General features: G+C 37.8%; 1 protein-coding gene across 5 annotated transcripts in view; it reads left to right on the top strand.

Moving 5' to 3' along the window:
- The window catches only part of JAK2 (Janus kinase 2), a 96,597-nt gene extending 77,786 nt beyond the window's left edge, over positions 1-18,811 (top strand). For all 5 annotated transcript variants that reach the window (XM_039364489.1, XM_039364484.1, XM_039364488.1 and 2 more), the window contains 11 exons: positions 380-507; positions 1,699-1,837; positions 3,517-3,668; positions 5,302-5,452; positions 5,628-5,764; positions 6,943-7,132; positions 9,599-9,723; positions 11,226-11,398; positions 11,613-11,730; positions 12,728-12,841; positions 14,761-18,811. In XM_039364489.1, coding sequence (XP_039220423.1) covers positions 380-507; positions 1,699-1,837; positions 3,517-3,668; positions 5,302-5,452; positions 5,628-5,764; positions 6,943-7,132; positions 9,599-9,723; positions 11,226-11,398; positions 11,613-11,730; positions 12,728-12,841; positions 14,761-14,868 — 1,535 coding nt within the window. In that variant the 3' untranslated portion in view covers positions 14,869-18,811. The remainder of the gene's footprint in view (positions 1-379; positions 508-1,698; positions 1,838-3,516; positions 3,669-5,301; positions 5,453-5,627; positions 5,765-6,942; positions 7,133-9,598; positions 9,724-11,225; positions 11,399-11,612; positions 11,731-12,727; positions 12,842-14,760) is intronic.

Genomic DNA, 18,811 nt, shown 5'->3' with positions numbered 1-18,811 from the left:
TATCTAGAAGAAGTTGTGTTCCATATCTTGGCATTTTATGGTAAGAATATGAAAGCAGTTTTATAATCTCTGTTCTATTTCCAAGAACTATTTAGCATTAATTATTCTAAGGCAGGAGTGTCAAACTCGCAACGTCATGTGACGTGTCGCAAAGTATCACAACTTTTTTGCCATTGCCGGCAATGGGTGGGCATGGTTTCTCTATGATGCATCCGGCCCACGGGCCGGCAGTTTGACACCCCTGGTCTTAAGGAGTAAGAGATTTAGTTAACTGCTTTACAGTGTATACTGTAGTACATAAGAAAATTAACCAATGTGGTAATTAAAAGTTACTGTTTGAATTCCATTGTGTTAAAAATTATTATATATTTCTTGTCAGATATTCTGGTCCAGGAGTATGTAAAATTTGGATCATTGGATACTTATTTGAAGAAAAATAAAACTTCTATAAATATATTGTGGAAATTAGAAGTTGCAAAACAACTAGCAATGGCAATGCATTTTCTGGTAAGTTCGTTTTATTTTTTTTGGTATTGGTAAAAATTCTTTTAAGTTTATTCAGGGTACTTCAGGCTTTAGGTTATAATTAGCCATTTTCATAAACTTTTCATAGTTGAGATATTATTTAGTTATTTATTAAAAATTGTGTATTTTTTCATAATTTATTGCTAACAAACATGCAGGAAACTGCTTTTTCTAGGGTGAGATATTGGAGTTGTGCAGGCCTACTAGTGATTGGAGAATGGCGGTAATTTCTCTTTTGGAAACTGCATTAGTTTGTTTTAGGGCAAATTGTATATTGGGCCAACTTCACCAAGCTATGATCTTTAGGGTCATGTTTTCTGTTCCCCTGTTTTCTAACCTTTATACACCACTGAATGTTTCTACCATGTCCAGGTGAAGGATTTTCACATCAGCACACTACATAAATGCACTATATAAAGCTTGAATTGAAATTTTTCTTGTAGCCTATAGCAAGAATGGGCCAACTGAGAATTCAAAATAAATCACAGCTTTTTTAGATGTAGTGCATATTAATCAGGCAATGCAACACAGAGTGCAATCACTTGTCTCCTAAATACCTTCCAAGCTCTCTGCTAAATTAAATGATGCAGTTCCCATTTTGGCAAGGCTCAGGAACCACCTACAGAATGCCTTGTTCTCTGATTTCTGTACTGATATTATAGCCAATGGAGAAAGGCTGTTCACTGTGCTCCTAAAGTATGGACTAGAGATCTCCAAATATGGCCAGCTAAGAAATTCTGGGAATTGTACAAGTCTTAAAGGTTTGGAGAGCCCTGCTTTAATGGTTGGGAGCTGTTGGATTGAATCCAGAGGTTTAACATTCTCAGAATAGGAGTTTTGCAGTTGTTGGGCCATTAATATATATTAAAAGAGGTTAGATAAATTGAAATTAGTTAGAAATAGTTTTAACTTCCCTTTTTATCACACCTATCTCAAGATTCCAAATACTGTGTAGTGCCATATGTAACCAGCAAGCCTAAAACAGTGGCATATCTCTGAATTAGAATTAGGGAAGGACAGTAACTATATTACAGTTTTATAATCTCTTTCTGCTTAATATTTTTAAATAGTATTTTTGAAGTAAACACAGTCAGCTTGACTTTGAACAGTTAAATGCACACTGCTACATTATATTTAGTAGAATAATCAAATCTTCACATGTATCTTTTTCAGGAAGATAAAAACCTGGTGCATGGGAATGTATGTGCAAAAAATATCTTGCTTATCAGAGAGGAAGATAGGAAATCTGGGAACCTTCCTTTTATCAAACTTAGCGATCCTGGTATCAGCATTACAGTTTTGCCAAAAGACAGTAAGTCTCTGACTCCCCTATTTGAGCACATTATGAAAACGTCAGTGTGTGGCTTTCTTTCTGCAATTTCATTGATTATTTTATTCCAGGGAATTCCTGTTTTCCTTTGTCTTTTCAGGATGATCTTTCCACAATTGTGGGACATATTTTTATCATCATATGATAATATATTATGCTATCTAAAATAGCATGCATTTGTAAAAATATGTTTCTTATGAGATGATATTGCATACTGCAATGATGCTAAACAAAAGTATAAAAATATCATAAATGTAACCTCAAAGAATTCAGAAAACGACTGACTCATCTTATTAGAAGGACTTTAAACTAAAATTGTAGGGGGAGGGGGGCAATCTTCAAGACCTTTAGAACCTGATTCCAAACAAAAACCACTAGATAACTATATAAGGAGTTGGTAAAGAGAAAGAAGAAAAAAAAGGGGGGGGGGGAATCACAGTGAAGTAGAGAGTGATGGAAAGGATGGAAAATCCAGATACAAAGTAGGAGATATAAGAAACATACCCAAGATCCATAAAGGACTTAAATGCCTACATACGAATGCTCAAAGTTTAGGGAACAAACAGGGTGAACTTGAAATACTAGTACATAAATATGAGCCAGCAGTATGCGGCTGCAGCCAAAATGCTAATACAATCCTTGATTGTATAAACAGAGACATAGAATCAAAATCATGTGAAGTATTAGTACCGCTTTATAAAGCCTTAGTAAGACCACACCTGGAATGCTGCATCCAGTTTTGGTTGCCATATTACAAAAAAGATGTTGAGACTTTGGAAAAAGTGCAAAGAAGAGCAACTAAGATGATTAAAGGCCTGGAGACTAAAACATATGAAGAACAATTGCAGGATTTTGGTTTGGCTAATTTAGAGAAAAGAAGGATTAGGGGTGACATGATAGCAGTATTCCAGTATTTGAGAGGTTGTCACAAAAAGGAGGGGATCAACTTATTTACCAAAGCACCTGTAGGCAGGAGAAGAAACAATGGATGGAAACTAATCAAGGAGAGAAGCAACCTAGAACTAAGGAGAAACTTCCTAACAGGGAGGACAATTAACCAATGGAACAGCTTGCCATCAGAAGTTGTAGGTGCTTCATCACTGGAGGTTTTTAAGAAGAGACTGGGCAGTCACTGGTCTGAAATAGTATGGGGTCTCCTGCGTGAGCAGGGAGTTGGACTAGAAGATCTCCAAGATCCCTTTCAGCTCTATTCTGATTCTGATTTTGCAGTATATTGCAATTGCTTTCTGCAGGGTCAGAACGCTCATAATTTCTTGGTACAAATCCAGTAGAATTACATAGCTACTCTGGCTTTGTAACTAGTAGTGCCTAATACATACAAGCAAGTGTATTTTATAGCAAAGAAATCAGTGCATAAACGTAACATTCATACAACAATCATGTCATTCTTACCCAAAGTTGGCAAGGCTTTTCAGATGTGGTTTGCCATTGTTTCCTTCCTAGGGCTGAGAGAAAGTGACTGGCCCAAGCTTACTCAGGAAGCTTCACGTCCAAGGCGGGACTTAGAACTCATTGCTATCTTTTATTAACTTCCCTTCAAGAGCTTATAAAATTGTAAAACAACTAAAACGTTCCAAGTATCTTTAGGCTAAAATTTATAATTCCAGTAGAAGTTCACTCTCTTTTTTTTTCATTGTCAGTTCTTCTGGAGAGGATTCCATGGGTGGCCCCAGAATGCATTGAAAACCCTAAGCAGTTGAGTCAGGCGGCAGACAAATGGAGTTTTGGGACGACTCTGTGGGAAATCTGCAGTGGAGGAGACAAACCTCTCAATGCACTGGATTCTCAAAGGGTAAGTCATGTTGAGCATCTCTGTCCCTCTAACAGTGAAACTTGCTAGATGCTAACGCACACCACTTGCTCTCACATTTGAGTGCAGTTTCTTTCTGGGGCTCCCTCTTCCATTAATGTCTAGAAAATAGTTTTTGACATACTGGCAGATATGATTTCCATGCTTGCCTTTCTGGTCTATCAGACATAAGGTATAGCCCAGCCTCAGGATTTTGCTGAAAAGGTTGGTTCCCTCCCATTCCTCTTTGTCACTTTATTCTGTTGAACTTACCAAATGCTTCCTCATTTTATGGAATGGGGTTCGATTGCCTGAAGTAGGCGAAGTATTAAGGACATTGTGCTTCGTTTTAAGTAAGCCTCCTTGGGTTAAACTCTGTACCTTGCACCTTTATTGTTTTCTTGGTAACAGTATGGAAGGGTTTGCTTTCCAACTGGCCTTTTCTTAAATTTCAGTCCAGCCTTCAGTCCATGGATTTTCCTGTGGCTCTCCAGTCAATTAAGTTGTACTTGTCTTAGCTTTTTGCTATCACTTTAAACTGAAAACAATATTAAGAACATTCAGTGTGACTTATTAAATAATAGTAAGGTGATTTTCTGTTTGGGAAAAGAAAATAGGGGTGCTGCTAGGTTTTGTCTGGAATTTCAAAAGGCTTAAGCCAGGGGTGTCAAATTCAATTTCATTGAGGACCGCATCAGCATTGCGGTTGCCCTCGGGAGGCCCGGGTGGGTGTGGCCTACTGGGTGGACGTGGATGGAGTGGGTATGGCCTATTGGGCGGGCATGGCCAGCTCTATATTGTTTGCGTCAAGAGTGCCTGTGGGGGCCTGGGCAGGAGTGGGACACATCTGAGGGTCTCTGGCAGAAAGGGGTGGGACTGGGGCAAGCGCCAAGGCATGGTCCATTTCTTCATTCCTCACAAAGGGTGACACCTTCCCAGCATGCACCCAGGGGGCGGGGCCGACACAGCAGGGGCTGGTGCCTCGGTATTTCTAGACGGCCTTGTGGAGCTAAGACTGAATGCGTTTCAGCATAGATGGCACCACAAAATTGTACATTGGCCTGGCCAGCCTGGGCCAGGGCCAAGGCAGTGGGGGCCATTCCCTCATTGTTTCCAGGTTGGCTTCGTGGGCCACATTTAACCACTTTGTGGGCCGCATCCGGCCCGAGCCTTGTGTTTGACATGTCTGGCTTAAGCAGTTCATTTATAATATCATTGATTCAGGGAAAACATCCCAACTCTGCCAATAAACGCTCTATGAAGCATCTTTTAATTTGTTAATTTATGATGAGTCACCCATTATGCAGATTTGTGAGTTTTTATTTATTTGAAATTATTGGCGTTTTGAGAAAAAGGATTTGGGGGAAACGTACAACAGAACATTGGGAGTAAAAGCTTTTGTTTTACAATCTTGTTGAAAGAAGTTTAAATATACATAATTGGTGTGAAATTAGCAACCACAACAAGATCCTACTCTCCTTTTAAATTGAATTTTGAGTGTAAGATCCAGGTTACAACTTTGTCATGTACTTGTTGCGTGCTAAGAAATGTGACCAATTGTCTCTCTTGCTATAGAAAGCATCTTAAAATTAGTCTAAAATTGTATTAATAATCCTTATAATGTCTCGATGTCTAGAAACTACAATTTTATGAAGACAGGCATCAGCTTCCTGCTCCCAATTGGACAGAACTGGCAAATCTGATAAACAATTGTATGGAATATGAAGCAGATTTCCGGCCCTCTTTCAGAGCAGTTATACGGGATCTGAATAGTTTATTTACCCCAGGTAGGTTAAATGGAGGAAAGAATTCTCCATTCTCTTGGATTCTCTTGGAATTTCAGCTTCTCTCTGGAAGGAACGCCAAGTTTAGATAAGTATTTGTGGTAAGTATTACAATATAATATATGTAAAATCAGTATTACCTACTGAAATAACTGGGGATTTTTTTTTCTTTTTCAAGATTATGAATTATTGACAGAAAACGATATGTTACCAAATATGAGAATTGGTGCTCTTGGATTTTCTGAAGCTTTTGAAGGACGGGACCCAACTTACTTTGAAGAGAGACACCTCAAATTCTTGCAGCAGCTTGGCAAGGTATATCTTACTGCAAGGATATGCCTTTTTTTTCAGAATTATGCACTACATAAATTGGAAGGTCATGTTAGGTGTCCATAAATCAGTATAATTCATATTGCATATGTATTTTCATGAACATGGGGGCGCAGTAGCTCAGCAGTTAGAGACACTAAACGTGGCAGCTGGAAAGACCCAGGTTGTCAAGACTTTGGTGGGAAAGTAACAGTGTTCCATGCATCTTGGCCTATAGTCATACTGGCCACATGACCACAGAAATGTCTTCAGACAATGCTGGCTCCCTCAGCTAAGAAACCGAGATAGCACTGCCCCCTAGAGTCAGACACGACTGGAGTTGGGCATATTCAGTCCTTTGGCTATCCCTGTCCAGCTCACATGGATTGCTTTTATTTTGAAGGGGCCTGCTTTTTTTTTTTTTTCAATTTACATATGTGCATGCATGTGTGCCTACACACCTTCACAGCCCTATCAGTTCAGCCCTCCACAAGAGTCTCAGTTTCTCGTGTGGCCCCTTGGGAAAATAATTGCCCACCCCTGGGAGTGCATTTATCTTGGCTATAACCTATTCTTATCTGTGTATAATTTGGTTTTCTTTCATTTGAATACACTGAATTAATGCAAACTGGGACAGTTATTTGTATTGAATTGCTGGTACATCCAGTTAATGGCTGGAATATTGCACAACACATCATATATCAGCCTCAAGCCCTGCATTAGGCTGAAAGAACAATTTGTAGTACAGATAATCCTCAACCTATGACTATAGTTGAGCCCAGAATTATGGTTGTATGTTGTGATGGTTGTCGGGTGCCACATGACCACTTCTGATTTTATGGCCTTTTTTGCAGTGGTTGTTATGTGAATACCACAGTTGTTAAGTGAATCTGGTGTTCTTCAATGGGCATTTTTTTGCCAGAAACAGGAAGTAAACAGTGGAAACTAGCAAAACATATCAAAAATTATGGTCATGTAACTCTGAAACACTGCAAATGGCCATAAATGAGAGCTGGTTGCCAAGTGCCCAAAATGTGCAGCTGTCGGTACTCGGGAACTAGGTCATAAGTAGCCTTAGGGAGGTCTGTTCTAGTGGTCACTAAGTGAGGACTACCTGCTTTTCTGGCTGCTCTCCCCACACGCATATACCTTTTTCAAAATGCTTCTATTTCTTCATTTTGCAGGGTAATTTTGGTAGTGTGGAAATGTGTCGATATGATCCACTGCAAGATAATACAGGGGAAGTGGTGGCTGTGAAGAAACTGCAGCACAGCACAGAAGAATACCTGCGAGATTTTGAAAGAGAAATTGAAATTCTCAAATCTCTGCAACACGATAACATTGTCAAATACAAAGGAGTGTGCTATAGTGCAGGTACCTTACACATTTAATCACATTATTCATTACCTACTTAAGCAACATATCAGGTGACCTGTGATAATATTTGGCGCTAATGTATTGAAGCATTTTTATGAACTGCTACTTTCTTTGTTTTTGCCTTAATATTTCTGGTTAGTTTTGCTGGACATAAAATTTGAGAAGCTTTTTTTTTTCATAATGAGTGGTTTTTTTGTGTTGTGTTTATTTTTTGTTTGCTGTTGCATGAAATAGATTAGCTGTGGTTTTTAAATAATTGCAAAATTATTTATTTGTAACTTTAAAGATTATCTCTTGTACATACTTATATTTGCTTGAAAGAGTATTACTATCAAACCTAAAACCTGTTTTGCTTTAGTTTTAAATCTGCTGATTGATGCTAGAAGCAAAGTAATGGTATTTCAAAACCAAACTAGATAATACTGGCCTTTCATGTCTTAATTAAAAATCTATTTAATAATCACAGAAGCTACTACTAATCAAACTGGTGAGCTTGAGGCCATCCACATGTTACTGAGAAACACTATTGCTCATTAGTCAGGCTGTCCGATGCTATTGGGAGTTACAGTTCAGCAATATGTAGGTGCTTCGTGTTTCTCTGTATCTGCCTGAAAACGGTGTAACTTCATTTCAGATACCTGTTTCATTGAGGGCATGTGTGATGCTCACATTACAATCTTTTTCTTGTTCATTGACCAGGGAACAGCAGAAGTTAGAAAATAGAAAATAGCTTCTATTTTCTCATATTTGTGTCCTGTTGTCGGTTCAGGATAGAAAGTTGTATTTACTTACTTACTTACTTACTTACTTCCTCCCTCCCTCCCTCCCTCCCTCCCTCCCTCCCTCTTTCATATCCCATCCCAATGATTCTGGGCAGCTCACAAGTAAAAACATTTTTAAAAGATACAATCAGTAATAGAAATAAGGAATACAAGATAGAGAGATGATAGGAATTGCCCAGATTGAAAAAAAAGAATGTAAAGGGGATTCACTTAGAGCCTTTAAACACCAGCACAATGGGCGTCATTTGATGCCTGGGGGAAACCTCATTCTAGAGCAGTGGTTCTCAACCTGTGGGTCGGGACCCCATTTGGGGTCGAACGACCATTTCACGGGGGTCGCCAAACAACACAGTCCGCCATTTTCCCCCCCTTTTCCTTAGCTGTGCTACTCCCTTTTATTCTACTGGCGTTTGAAAGCCAATAGAATAGACTCTCTTGAATAGAGTCTAATTCTATTGGTTTTCAAAAGCCAATAGGAATTGTCCAGGCTGTCTCTGCCCTGCTGAGCCCGCCAAAAGTCCCATTCTGCAAACGGTGCTGCACCAATTGAGTAGTCCTTGACTTACGACCGGTTTAGTAGTCTCGACTTACGACCGGTTGGGGGGTCGCGGCATTAAAAAGGTTGAGAACCACTGTTCTAGAGGTCAGGCACTGCTACAGAGAGGGTACGCTTCCTGAGTCCCTATTGATTACATTATTTAATTGAAGAAATTTTGCTAGATTAAATTGTCAGGGTAAATCCTCTGGAAGACAGGTGGTCCCTCAAGAACCCAGGTCCATGCCATGTAGAACTATATAGGTAACAATCAGCACCTTGAATTGAATCAGGAACCAAACTGGCAACCTGTGCAGATCACAAAACAGAGGTGTTAAATGGGCATACTGAGGCATACTGCCCATGCTGCTGCATTTTGCACTAGTTGAAACTTGTAGGTGGTCTTCAAGGAAGGCCTCACATAGGACACATTGCAGTAGACCAGTAGTGAAGTGACTAGGGCATGACTGACTGTCTGATCCAAGAAAGGACAAAACTGGCTCAGCAGATGAAATTCCAAAGGCCTTCCTGGCCACAATTGCTACCTACTCAACAAGCCAGAGTTGTGAGTCGAGAAAGATCCTTCAGATTACCTAACACTCTTGAACAGGGAAGTATAACCCCATCCAAGATCAAACACAGAATATCATGAGATCTGGGTGACCCACACACCCACTGCCACTTGGTCTTAATAACATCGGAGATGGTTTTTATCCATCCAAACCTAAACAGCTTCCAAGCACTGGGACAGAATCTCGACAGCCTCCCATGGCTGGCTCAGGGTTGAAAATTGTATTTGGAACGATAAGCACATGGATAATATAATGCCCTTAGTTATTGAGCCGTGGTTCAATTAATTGCTGTTTTCTGTTTTGTTGGCATGGAATAGTTGCATAGAGTTAGAGCTTTAAGTGTAATGTTCTGAAGCTTTAATATATATTAAGGTTCATCCAGCATTGGTGTTCTGGATTACAACAAGTCTCTATCTGAAGGGACAAAATCTTTGTGATTCTTCCCTTCTTTTTTAGAAACATGTTTGCTGGCCATAATCATGTCAGAAGTAACCTTATGCAAGAGAATTTCAGTACTATATATGAAGAAATCACTTTAAACTATAATTCTAAATATTTATGTTTGTTTGGAAAGGACGGAGAAATCTGAAGTTGATAATGGAATATTTACCCTATGGAAGTTTACGGGATTATCTCCAGAAACACAAGGACAGGTTGGATCATAAGAAACTCCTACAGTATGCTTCTCAGATATGTAAGGTAATACATTAATTAACCCTACTAAACCTACTATGGGATTGCATTGAATTACAGTCTTCATTGTTTTCCACAAACTCTAGGCATGAACTATTCTTGTAGGGAAATGTTTTTTTCCTCATCAGTGGCACAAAATCAATCCATTCCCTTTCTTTAATCAGTCTTTTTTTCATAACACAGTCATGACTCCTCTTGTTTGCTTTTTTTTTTTTTAACATCTTGTTTCTTGACATATGCTAGTTTTTAATGCCGAAAAGCAGTTGAATGCACTAGTTTCCTCTTCATTTGACTGATGATGGGAGAGGGAAGGCATTTCTGTAGCGGCCAGAGAAAAAAGGTTAAGTTCTATAATGTAATAATAATGAATGCTGTTTGTAATCTGATTACAGGTGTAGAGTGGGATTATCCTAGGCATCAACTGATTTTTCTCTGTCCTTGATAGTGATACTTCTTACTTCATTTGTTCCTGAAGTAGCCTTTTAATGCAGATAGTCCTCAATCTACGACCACAATTTCCATTAGTAAGCAAGTTGTTAAGTGAGTTGCTCCATTTTATGACCACACAACAGTTGTTTAGTGAATCACTGCAGTTGTTAAGTGAATCATGCAGTCATTAAGCAAATCTAGCTTCTTCTGTTGACTTTCCTTTTCAGAAGCCAACTGGGGAAGACGCAAATGGTGATCCCATGACCCCAAGACAGTGCAACTTTCATAAATATATGCCAGTTGCCAAATGCCCTAATTTTGATCACAATACCATGTGGTCATAAGTGTGAAAACCAGCCATAAGTCACTTTTTTTCAGTGTCATCGTAACTTTGAACGATCACTAAAAGAATGGTTGTAGATCACTTATTTTGATTGAGAGCCAACCACAGTTGGTTGAAAGATGGGCAGCTATATTTTACACAAACGCGCATACACACACACATAGACACACACACACAGGATTTTTTCCCACTAACCATAAAACCCATACTCATTTCATTTTAGTAGTATTGCAGTCACAATTACATACAGGATCCAAACTCTGACTTGGATGGGTTTCCAGTGAATCTTATCTGAATCACCTAAATAATTCATACCAATATTTAATATCTGTTTTGTAGTTGGCTAAAAGCATACAAAAGAAAGAAAGAGAGAGGGAGGAAGGGAGGGAGAGAGACAGAGAGAGAGAGAGAGAGAGAGAGACAGACAGACAGACAGACAGAAAGATTTGCCTAACAAGACAAGAAAGACAAAGGTGACAAGTAGTGCTAATTAATAGAAAATGATGAGTTATAATCAGCTTCAGGAAACTTCCTGTTCAACATTGTCTTGTAAAAAAAAATTTTCTCCTGAGAGTGCAAGATTATTTTTGATACTTTATAATGCCTTGTTCTTGATCAGCTTAATGGGAAGTTATTGCAAAAAAAGTGTCCAATATTCAGAAATAACTTACATGACTCATAAACTGGTAAACTGGTACTCACTAAACCAATTAATTTTGATTTCATCTATATATAGGGCATGGAGTATCTGGGTTCAAAAAGATACGTTCATAGAGATCTGGCAACACGGAACATCTTGGTGGAGAATGAAAGCAGAGTGAAAATTGGAGACTTTGGCTTGACAAAAGTTTTGCCACAGGATAAGGAATATTACAAAGTAAAGGAACCAGGAGAGAGTCCTATATTTTGGTATGTTTCTGATTGCTGATAGATTCTAAACTAGAAGGATGCAATAGATTATTTTGTAAGACTTTTGGCTTTTAACTCCCAAGAATTTCTCAATTAAAAAAAGTCACTCAACCTGGTTATGCTCAAAGTAATATTTGCATTTGCAGATTTCTGAGCCCTCTCATTTTATCCTGCAGGTGTTTTTATGTATTTATTTATTAAATTTACGTGGCAGGTATGCTCTGGAATCTTTGACAGACAACAGGTTTTCTGTGGCCTCAGATATGTGGAGCTTTGGTGTGGTTTTGTATGAACTCTTCACTTATATAGACAAGAATAAAAGCCCTCCAGCGGTAAGTAATGTGTATATATGACTACATCATTTTTATATGTGAAAGTACAGTGCTGTAGTTATCTTCTTGACTTAAAACAGTGTTTCTCAACCTTGACAATTTTAAGGCATGTGGACTTCAACTCCCAGAATTCCACAGCCAGCAACGCTGGCTGTGGTATTCTGGGAGTTGAAGTCCACATGCCTTAAAATTGTCAAGGTTGAGAAACACTGACTTAAAAGATTAGCTTCTTGGCAACATGCTCTACTTCCTTACATGTTTCTGCCACACCACCAAAAGTAGCTTGAATCAAATAATAACAGGAGACTTGCTGAAGAATCACACCTGAAGCACATAATACAAAAGTATTATTTATTTGTTTGAAGCACTTTTTCTCAGTTTAGTTGAAAAAAATCTCCAAAACAGCTTGGCGGAAATGTGTTTTAGCTTGTGTTCAAGAGACAAATGCAAGGGGGAAAAAAGAGAATATGGGAAAAAAGAAAGGCAAGGATTTGTGAAACTCAAACGCTTAAAATTATAACATGTATAAAATTACCAGATTGAATGGAAAAATTTCAAAGAGAGGAAGAACCAAGTAAAGTTTATTTTTGAGTGTAACCAGTGCAAAGAGCCTGCTTTCTTTATTGGACACATTGGTGGCTGCTACCACTAGGTGCAATTATAGGTAGTCCTTGACTTAATTTGTTCCGCAACCGTTCAGAATTACAATGTCACTGAAAAAAATGTCTTGCAGCCAGTCCTCACACTTAAAACTGTTGCGGCATCTGCATAGCTGTGTGATCAAAATTTGGGCACTTGGCGACCAGTATGAATTTATGATGGTTACAGCGTCCTGGGGTGATGTGATTGCAACTTTCACTGTCCCTAAGTTTATTGTTGCTTCATCTGTGTTTATTACTTTCCCTGATAATCCCAATTTATTTTTTTTAAAAAAAGAAATAAACCTAGAATGCTACTGTTATTGTTGCAACAGTTCAGTTTTGGATTTTTATTTCAGGAGTTCATGCGCATGATTGGAAATGATAAGCAAAACCAGATGATTGTGTTCCATTTGATAGAGCTTTTGAAGAATAATGGGAGGCTGCCGAGACCCGATGGATGCCCTGATGAGGTATTTGGTTGTAACTTGCATGCAATGAGAATGCCTGTATTGTTTCTGCAGTTAGTAGAGATGGTTTCATCAGAGAGAGATTGCTTGCATTTACTTGTCATTGGACTACAGGTAGTACTCAGGTTACAACAGCCGTTGTGACTGGGCTTTCCATTAAATGGTTCAGTCATGACGTGCATTGTCACATGACCGCATCACTTAGTGACAGAAATCCAAGCAATCTTGCTATTTGTTAAGCTAAGACTGCATAAGTCGTTCTCCAGCATGAAGATGGAGAATCCATGAATGGGTTAACTCTGTCTTCCTGTCCAATTAGACTAAGTCTGTCAAGCTTGTCATGCCTCTCCTGGGCCAGGAGACCTCCCAATCATGACTTAGTCTGTGCCCAGAAAAGACGTGATTTTTGGCTCCCAGTTTTTCAGACTGATTCTACATTGTGCAGGTTGTATGGTTCTTACTCATTCATGAATTTTCTATTTCTCTTGCTGCGCTCAGCGATTTTCTTCTCCCTACTGAGCTGCAGACCCAAGGAACTCCTGTGAAATGGAGAGGCTGACTGAAAACAGAAGGTGCAGGGAGGGAGGTCTGCAGAGGGGGGGGGCACCATCATTGAGGAGCGCTCTCATCATCGCTTCCTGTCTCTGATGGTTTAGGCCACATCCCAGCAAAGCAGACCCATGGGCAAGAGCTATGGGCATTGCTATGGGTGGGCACTACAGAGTATAAGATCTGCCATCCAGAGTCTCCTTGGGAGAAAAAGCAATGGGAGCAACTTGCAAACTCCTGCCAGCTTCCTCACTGACTTTGCTTGTGGGAAGCCAGCAGGGGAGGTCACAAATGATGACTGTGTGATTGCAGGAAGCTGCAACAATTGTAATTGTGAGCCGATTGCCAAGCACCTGAATCACAGTCACGTGACCATAGGGATGCTGCAACAGCTTCAAGGAATATAAGTTGTCTTTTTTCAGTGCTGATTGTAAATGAAGACTACCTGATGTTTTGTGATCAGCGTCTACCTCTCAGGCATCTTACAAAATCAAAAGTGGTTTAATTTCTAATTAGCCGTTTCAATTAGAAACAAAGCAGCAGCCTAAAAATGTAATAATTGATGATGAAATCAATGGGGCTGTTTTCAGTTTCTTGGTTCTTAGAGAGGTCCTATATTTTGTTTAAAATCTCCTACCACCAGATACATTGAACAAGAGTCATTCCTAAAATGAATTCAGAGCATTTTGAATTCAGTGGATATTTTTTATGGTCACAAATGTTTCCTTGTGCTTAAATTGTACCATAATAACAAAGCAGTTAAATAATATTTTTTCTACTTGACATTAATAAGATTGTTTTCACTTCCAGATGTAAAATATCATAAAAGTATTCTCAAAAGAAACTATAGATGTCCCTTTTGAAAATAAGAAATGATCTTAAAGTGTATAATACAGCTTCCCCAAATTTATTTCATTGATAAAACTTTGTGGCTAAATGGAATGAGATTTTTTTCTCAGTAGTTTAGAATTATGATTACCAGGCTCATTGGCAATAAAAAAAATTAATAGGTAAGATGGAGACGAAGACATAGGGGAAATTTGGGGAAAGTAATCGATTTCTGGTTTTCCCATAGAACAGTTTAAATTTTATTCTCTTTCTATAAAATTATATATCATGTAGATTAAGCAGTTCCTCAGTCTTGTTCTTGCCTTGTGAAGGAAATGTATACCTATGAATTAGATGCATTTAGTATAAGATGCTAAGAGAGTAAGGTTTTTATATGAGATAATGTATAGTATACCAAAGTGTTCAGTGTCTTTGGTTCCAAGGTTATAATAGTTGAAATAAAATAAACAGCTCCTTAGGATTTTTAATGGATTGTAATTGTTGATGTTATTGTTATCTCATACTGATGTTTTTCTCTTATCAAGGTTTATATCATCATGGCAGAGTGTTGGAATAATAATGCAAGTCAGCGGCCATCTTTTAGGGATCTTGCTTTGAGAGTGGATGTCATAAGGGAAGGCCTGGGTGGATGAAAAAATTGACCTTCATTCAAAGGGACATGAAAACATGCAGAGCAAATGTACTTTGCTCCTTAGGCAGTTGCAGATTATTGGCCTTCCCATACATCTTCCTATCCTTGAAGGTGGAGACTTTGAGGAAATCATCCCATCAAAACTTACAAACGGTGACGATCTCTGCTTTACCTCCTTCATCAGGGATGCTATCCCAATGCACCAATGGAAAGCACTTTGATAGGAAAAGTTCCTTTTTTAAAAGAGTAAAACAGTAGTTAGTCAGTATCGCCTGATACGGATTTGCAAATCAAAACGTCAAGAAGAAAAGTCATGGAAAGATGGAGAGTTGGCCTACAGAATTTTTCTTTTCTGAGCCGAAGAAAATTTAGGCTGTAATCCTATACCCTCTCTTTCATGGGCTATGCCCTACTAATTTCTTGAGACTTATTCTAAGAAAGTGGAATTGTGCTCTTAAACAGATTACCTGCAGAATGTGTACTATTCATCTTCAGCACAACTGTTAAAAAAAAATCACATTCCTAAAGGCATCACTTTGAAGAGGAACAAATGTTTGAATTAAAGCTTAGCAATGCCTATGGACATCAGATTCATGCTGTGGTCTTGATCACTGATTTTATTGATTGTACTGATTAGAACAAATTGATTTCTAATCTTTTTTTTAGTCTCCATTTGTTCATTGTGTTTCCCAAAAGTAGATGAGATTAATTTGTTCATTTGCCTGTTGCATATTTCTTATATATGATTATGCTGTTCTTTTGAGAATATGCATTAAACATAAAAAAACATGGTGGAGAAGCAAAGAGCTCTCAAGATAAGAGGAGAAGATAGCACATCTGGTTCTTGGAGTTGCCTTTATAGCATGGAAGATCCCCAAACGTTCAATGTGGCATTCAAAAAAGAAAACTTTTGCAAAATGCAAAGGACATCTCTTTCCTGCCAGAATTCATAAAGCAATTCTGAGTGCCCGTAGATTACATTCCAAAAAGCTCCCTGGAATTCCTGTTTGCCTTTTCTATAGGAAACAAAATGGTTCCTCATGCTTTTTCATGGCTTATACAAGGGCTTACATTTTTTTTTAATGCTAGTTTTCACCATGTCAAGGTGTTATGGCTCCAGTGACGAGAACAAATAATATGTTTAGTACTTGATTGAGCAACTATATGCCTATCTGAGCCAGTGGTGGGTCAGCAAAAGCAGATGTGCCTGTTGAGGCAGTATAATGCACTGTATATATTTTGTGGGGGGGGGAGGGAACAGATAAGTATTTTTCTTAAAGAAAACTTGTTAAAATTGCCTTTTTAAATAAGCATATAGTTGTTTATTTTCCTACCTTTGTGTTTGTGGATTTGTAAAGCTTAACTATGTCTCCTAAAGATGCAAAGATTGAACCATATTGTAGCAGCTTAATCCTTGTTAGTCTTGTTAGTTCCTTAACTTTTATAGGCTGATTCATTCACCTGAAAGGAGAAGTATGTCTGTGATGTTACAGGATAATCATGGCCCATCTTTTTTTGGGTTATTGTATGATTTGGCTATATGTAACTTCAGCCATGTAATAGGAATTGGTTGCCTACATTGTGAAATAAGGGATATTACTGCAGATTTATGCTTGTCAGTATCAGTGGCACAACTTCATGTTTGCAAAATAGTAAGCTGTTTCTGGCACTCTTGCGCTTTCAAACTCTATGTTAACTTAAGGACTGGCCATAAAAATTCAGAGGAAAGCAAGTGAATTGAATACCTTGTTCCATAGTTTGACCACCAAGTCTTGCATTTGAAATGTAAAGTTTCTTTTAAGCAAATTTGAGCTCAGTTAAATTCCTAATATCGAAAGAGTAAGTTTGGTCAAAGAAGCAGTGGTTCTTTGCTACAGAAGCCAATTTAAAACTTGAAATGCATTTTTAGCAAAATGTAGGGTAGGTGGCCATATTCTATAAGTCTCTAGTCAGTTTACTTACCTACCTACCTCAAGCATAGAAGAAGGTATAGCAATCTTATATGGAATTAAACAAGTACTTCAGAATGCAGATGTCCAGCCTGTGGGTGCCAGTTTAAAATTGTTTGTGCCGCTATGAGCACTAGCATATATAGATATATATCAAAGTGGACTGACTGGGCCTGGCTTATATGCGAAGCTCCCCATCCAAATAGGCCAGCTTCCTCAGTCTGGCTCAGTGGTAAGGGGACAAGATCCATGTATTTTGGAGAATCCATGCACAAACCGTAGTTCTATTGATGGGAGGTGATAGGAAGTCCCTTTATGAGAGGAGCCATCCCACTATCTAATTTGCTCAGGTAAAACCTTAATTTTATTTTAAAGAGTAGGAAATTATGCTAAGCAACAAGGGGCAGGGAGGATGAAATTGTAAATAGTTACATTTTGTAAAATGTCTGTTATCCTGTTATTGACGGCTGAATTTTTTTCCAATAGCATTTTAAGAGACAGTTTGACTGTATATTTTTAATGGCTTTGGATGATACGATGCACATTTGTACATTGATATAAAATTTATTGTATAGAAACTGCATTTTGGTTTTGTGAAATATTGTGGTAAATGCTTGGTAGTGGGATTCCCCTGTTAACCAAATTATCGTAGCATCAGATTGAAAACAACACGAGGCATCAGATTCAATATCGGTCTTGTTATTGAACTGCATTCATCTGATTGAGGATTTCATATTCCATATAAAGGAAGAAAACTCAGGGAATTTTGTGTAATGCAAAGAAAAGTTCTTCCATGCTTATTTTTTTCAAGTGGTTTTTTTTTTGCTCTAATAGAATTGGAATATTCTAGTTTTCTGATATAAGGAATTTCAAATATTTAACAGATATTTGAAGTGCTTTAAGAGTTTGAAACCTATTCAGTTTTGAATTTCCATTGTTGCAGCCATATAAACACTTGCACAAAATAAAACTTTTTGAGCTTAGATTTATTTCTTTGTGAACATGATAGGATTGTGCTGTCAAAAGTAAAGCATTGTCCAAATTTCTTTTTCACTTTATTCATTTCACTTTGGCTCTGTTTAAATGGAAATTCAAGCAGATTCTATTTTTTGGCACAAATATTTCCATATATTCAAGGAAGTTTCTGGATACAGTATTTCAGACTGGATTGGAGACTACTTTAAAAATGTTCCGATTCAAGATTTTAAAAGACACAGAAGGCTTTCAAGAGAGGAAGATTCTCAAAAAATTATGTTTGCTGAGCTCTTGCATCGGTGGCTCCTGTCCTTATGCATGAGGTCTTGATTTCATTTGTACTGTCAGATTATTAGTTGCTCACACAATTCAAAAACTATAATAACCAGTCAATCAAATAAAAAAATGTAATTCTGTGATAACAGTTTTGTACATATCATTTAAACATTATACTATTTGTGTATCAATAGTGTTCTCAGTTATTTTCCTGTTCCACTGTAGGAAGAGAGCTGTGTTAGTCTATGATAGCCAAAAATCAGGAGGAATCTAGAAGCACCTTTCAGATTATCAGATTTTATTAAAAAGTTTAGCTTCTATGAGCTACAGCTCACTCCATGCTTCTGATGAAGTGAGCTGTAGCCTACAAAAGCAAATATGTTTTAATAAAGTGTGTTAATATAAAAGGGTACTACAAATCTTCTCTTTTTTTTTCCTTTCCCAGAGCGCTATTCACTTTATCATAATGGTTTACCATGATACCAATTATTGCTGTGACTTGCTTTAAGGAAAAAAATGCTGCATAGACAAGACTGCTGCCATTAAGTAAAGTGATAATATAACTACTGCTTTTTAGAACTTTTTTTTAATCTATGCCATTTTATATAAATAGATTGTATTTTGTAAAACACTTCTGTATTTTTATTTGCTAATTGGTCTGTGGTCCAGTACGATAGAATTCAGAATAATTTGCTTTAAATGTATACTAAGATAACAGAGTATTAAATATTTTTTAAAACTGTA

This window comes from Crotalus tigris, unplaced genomic scaffold (genome assembly GCF_016545835.1).
Source record: "Crotalus tigris isolate CLP2741 ecotype Arizona unplaced genomic scaffold, ASM1654583v1 scf7180000019762.1414395, whole genome shotgun sequence".
In the NCBI taxonomy this organism is placed as follows: Eukaryota; Metazoa; Chordata; class Lepidosauria; order Squamata; family Viperidae; genus Crotalus; species Crotalus tigris.
The sequence above is the reverse complement of the archived record's forward strand: the minus strand, read 5'-3'. Positions and strand labels throughout refer to the sequence as shown.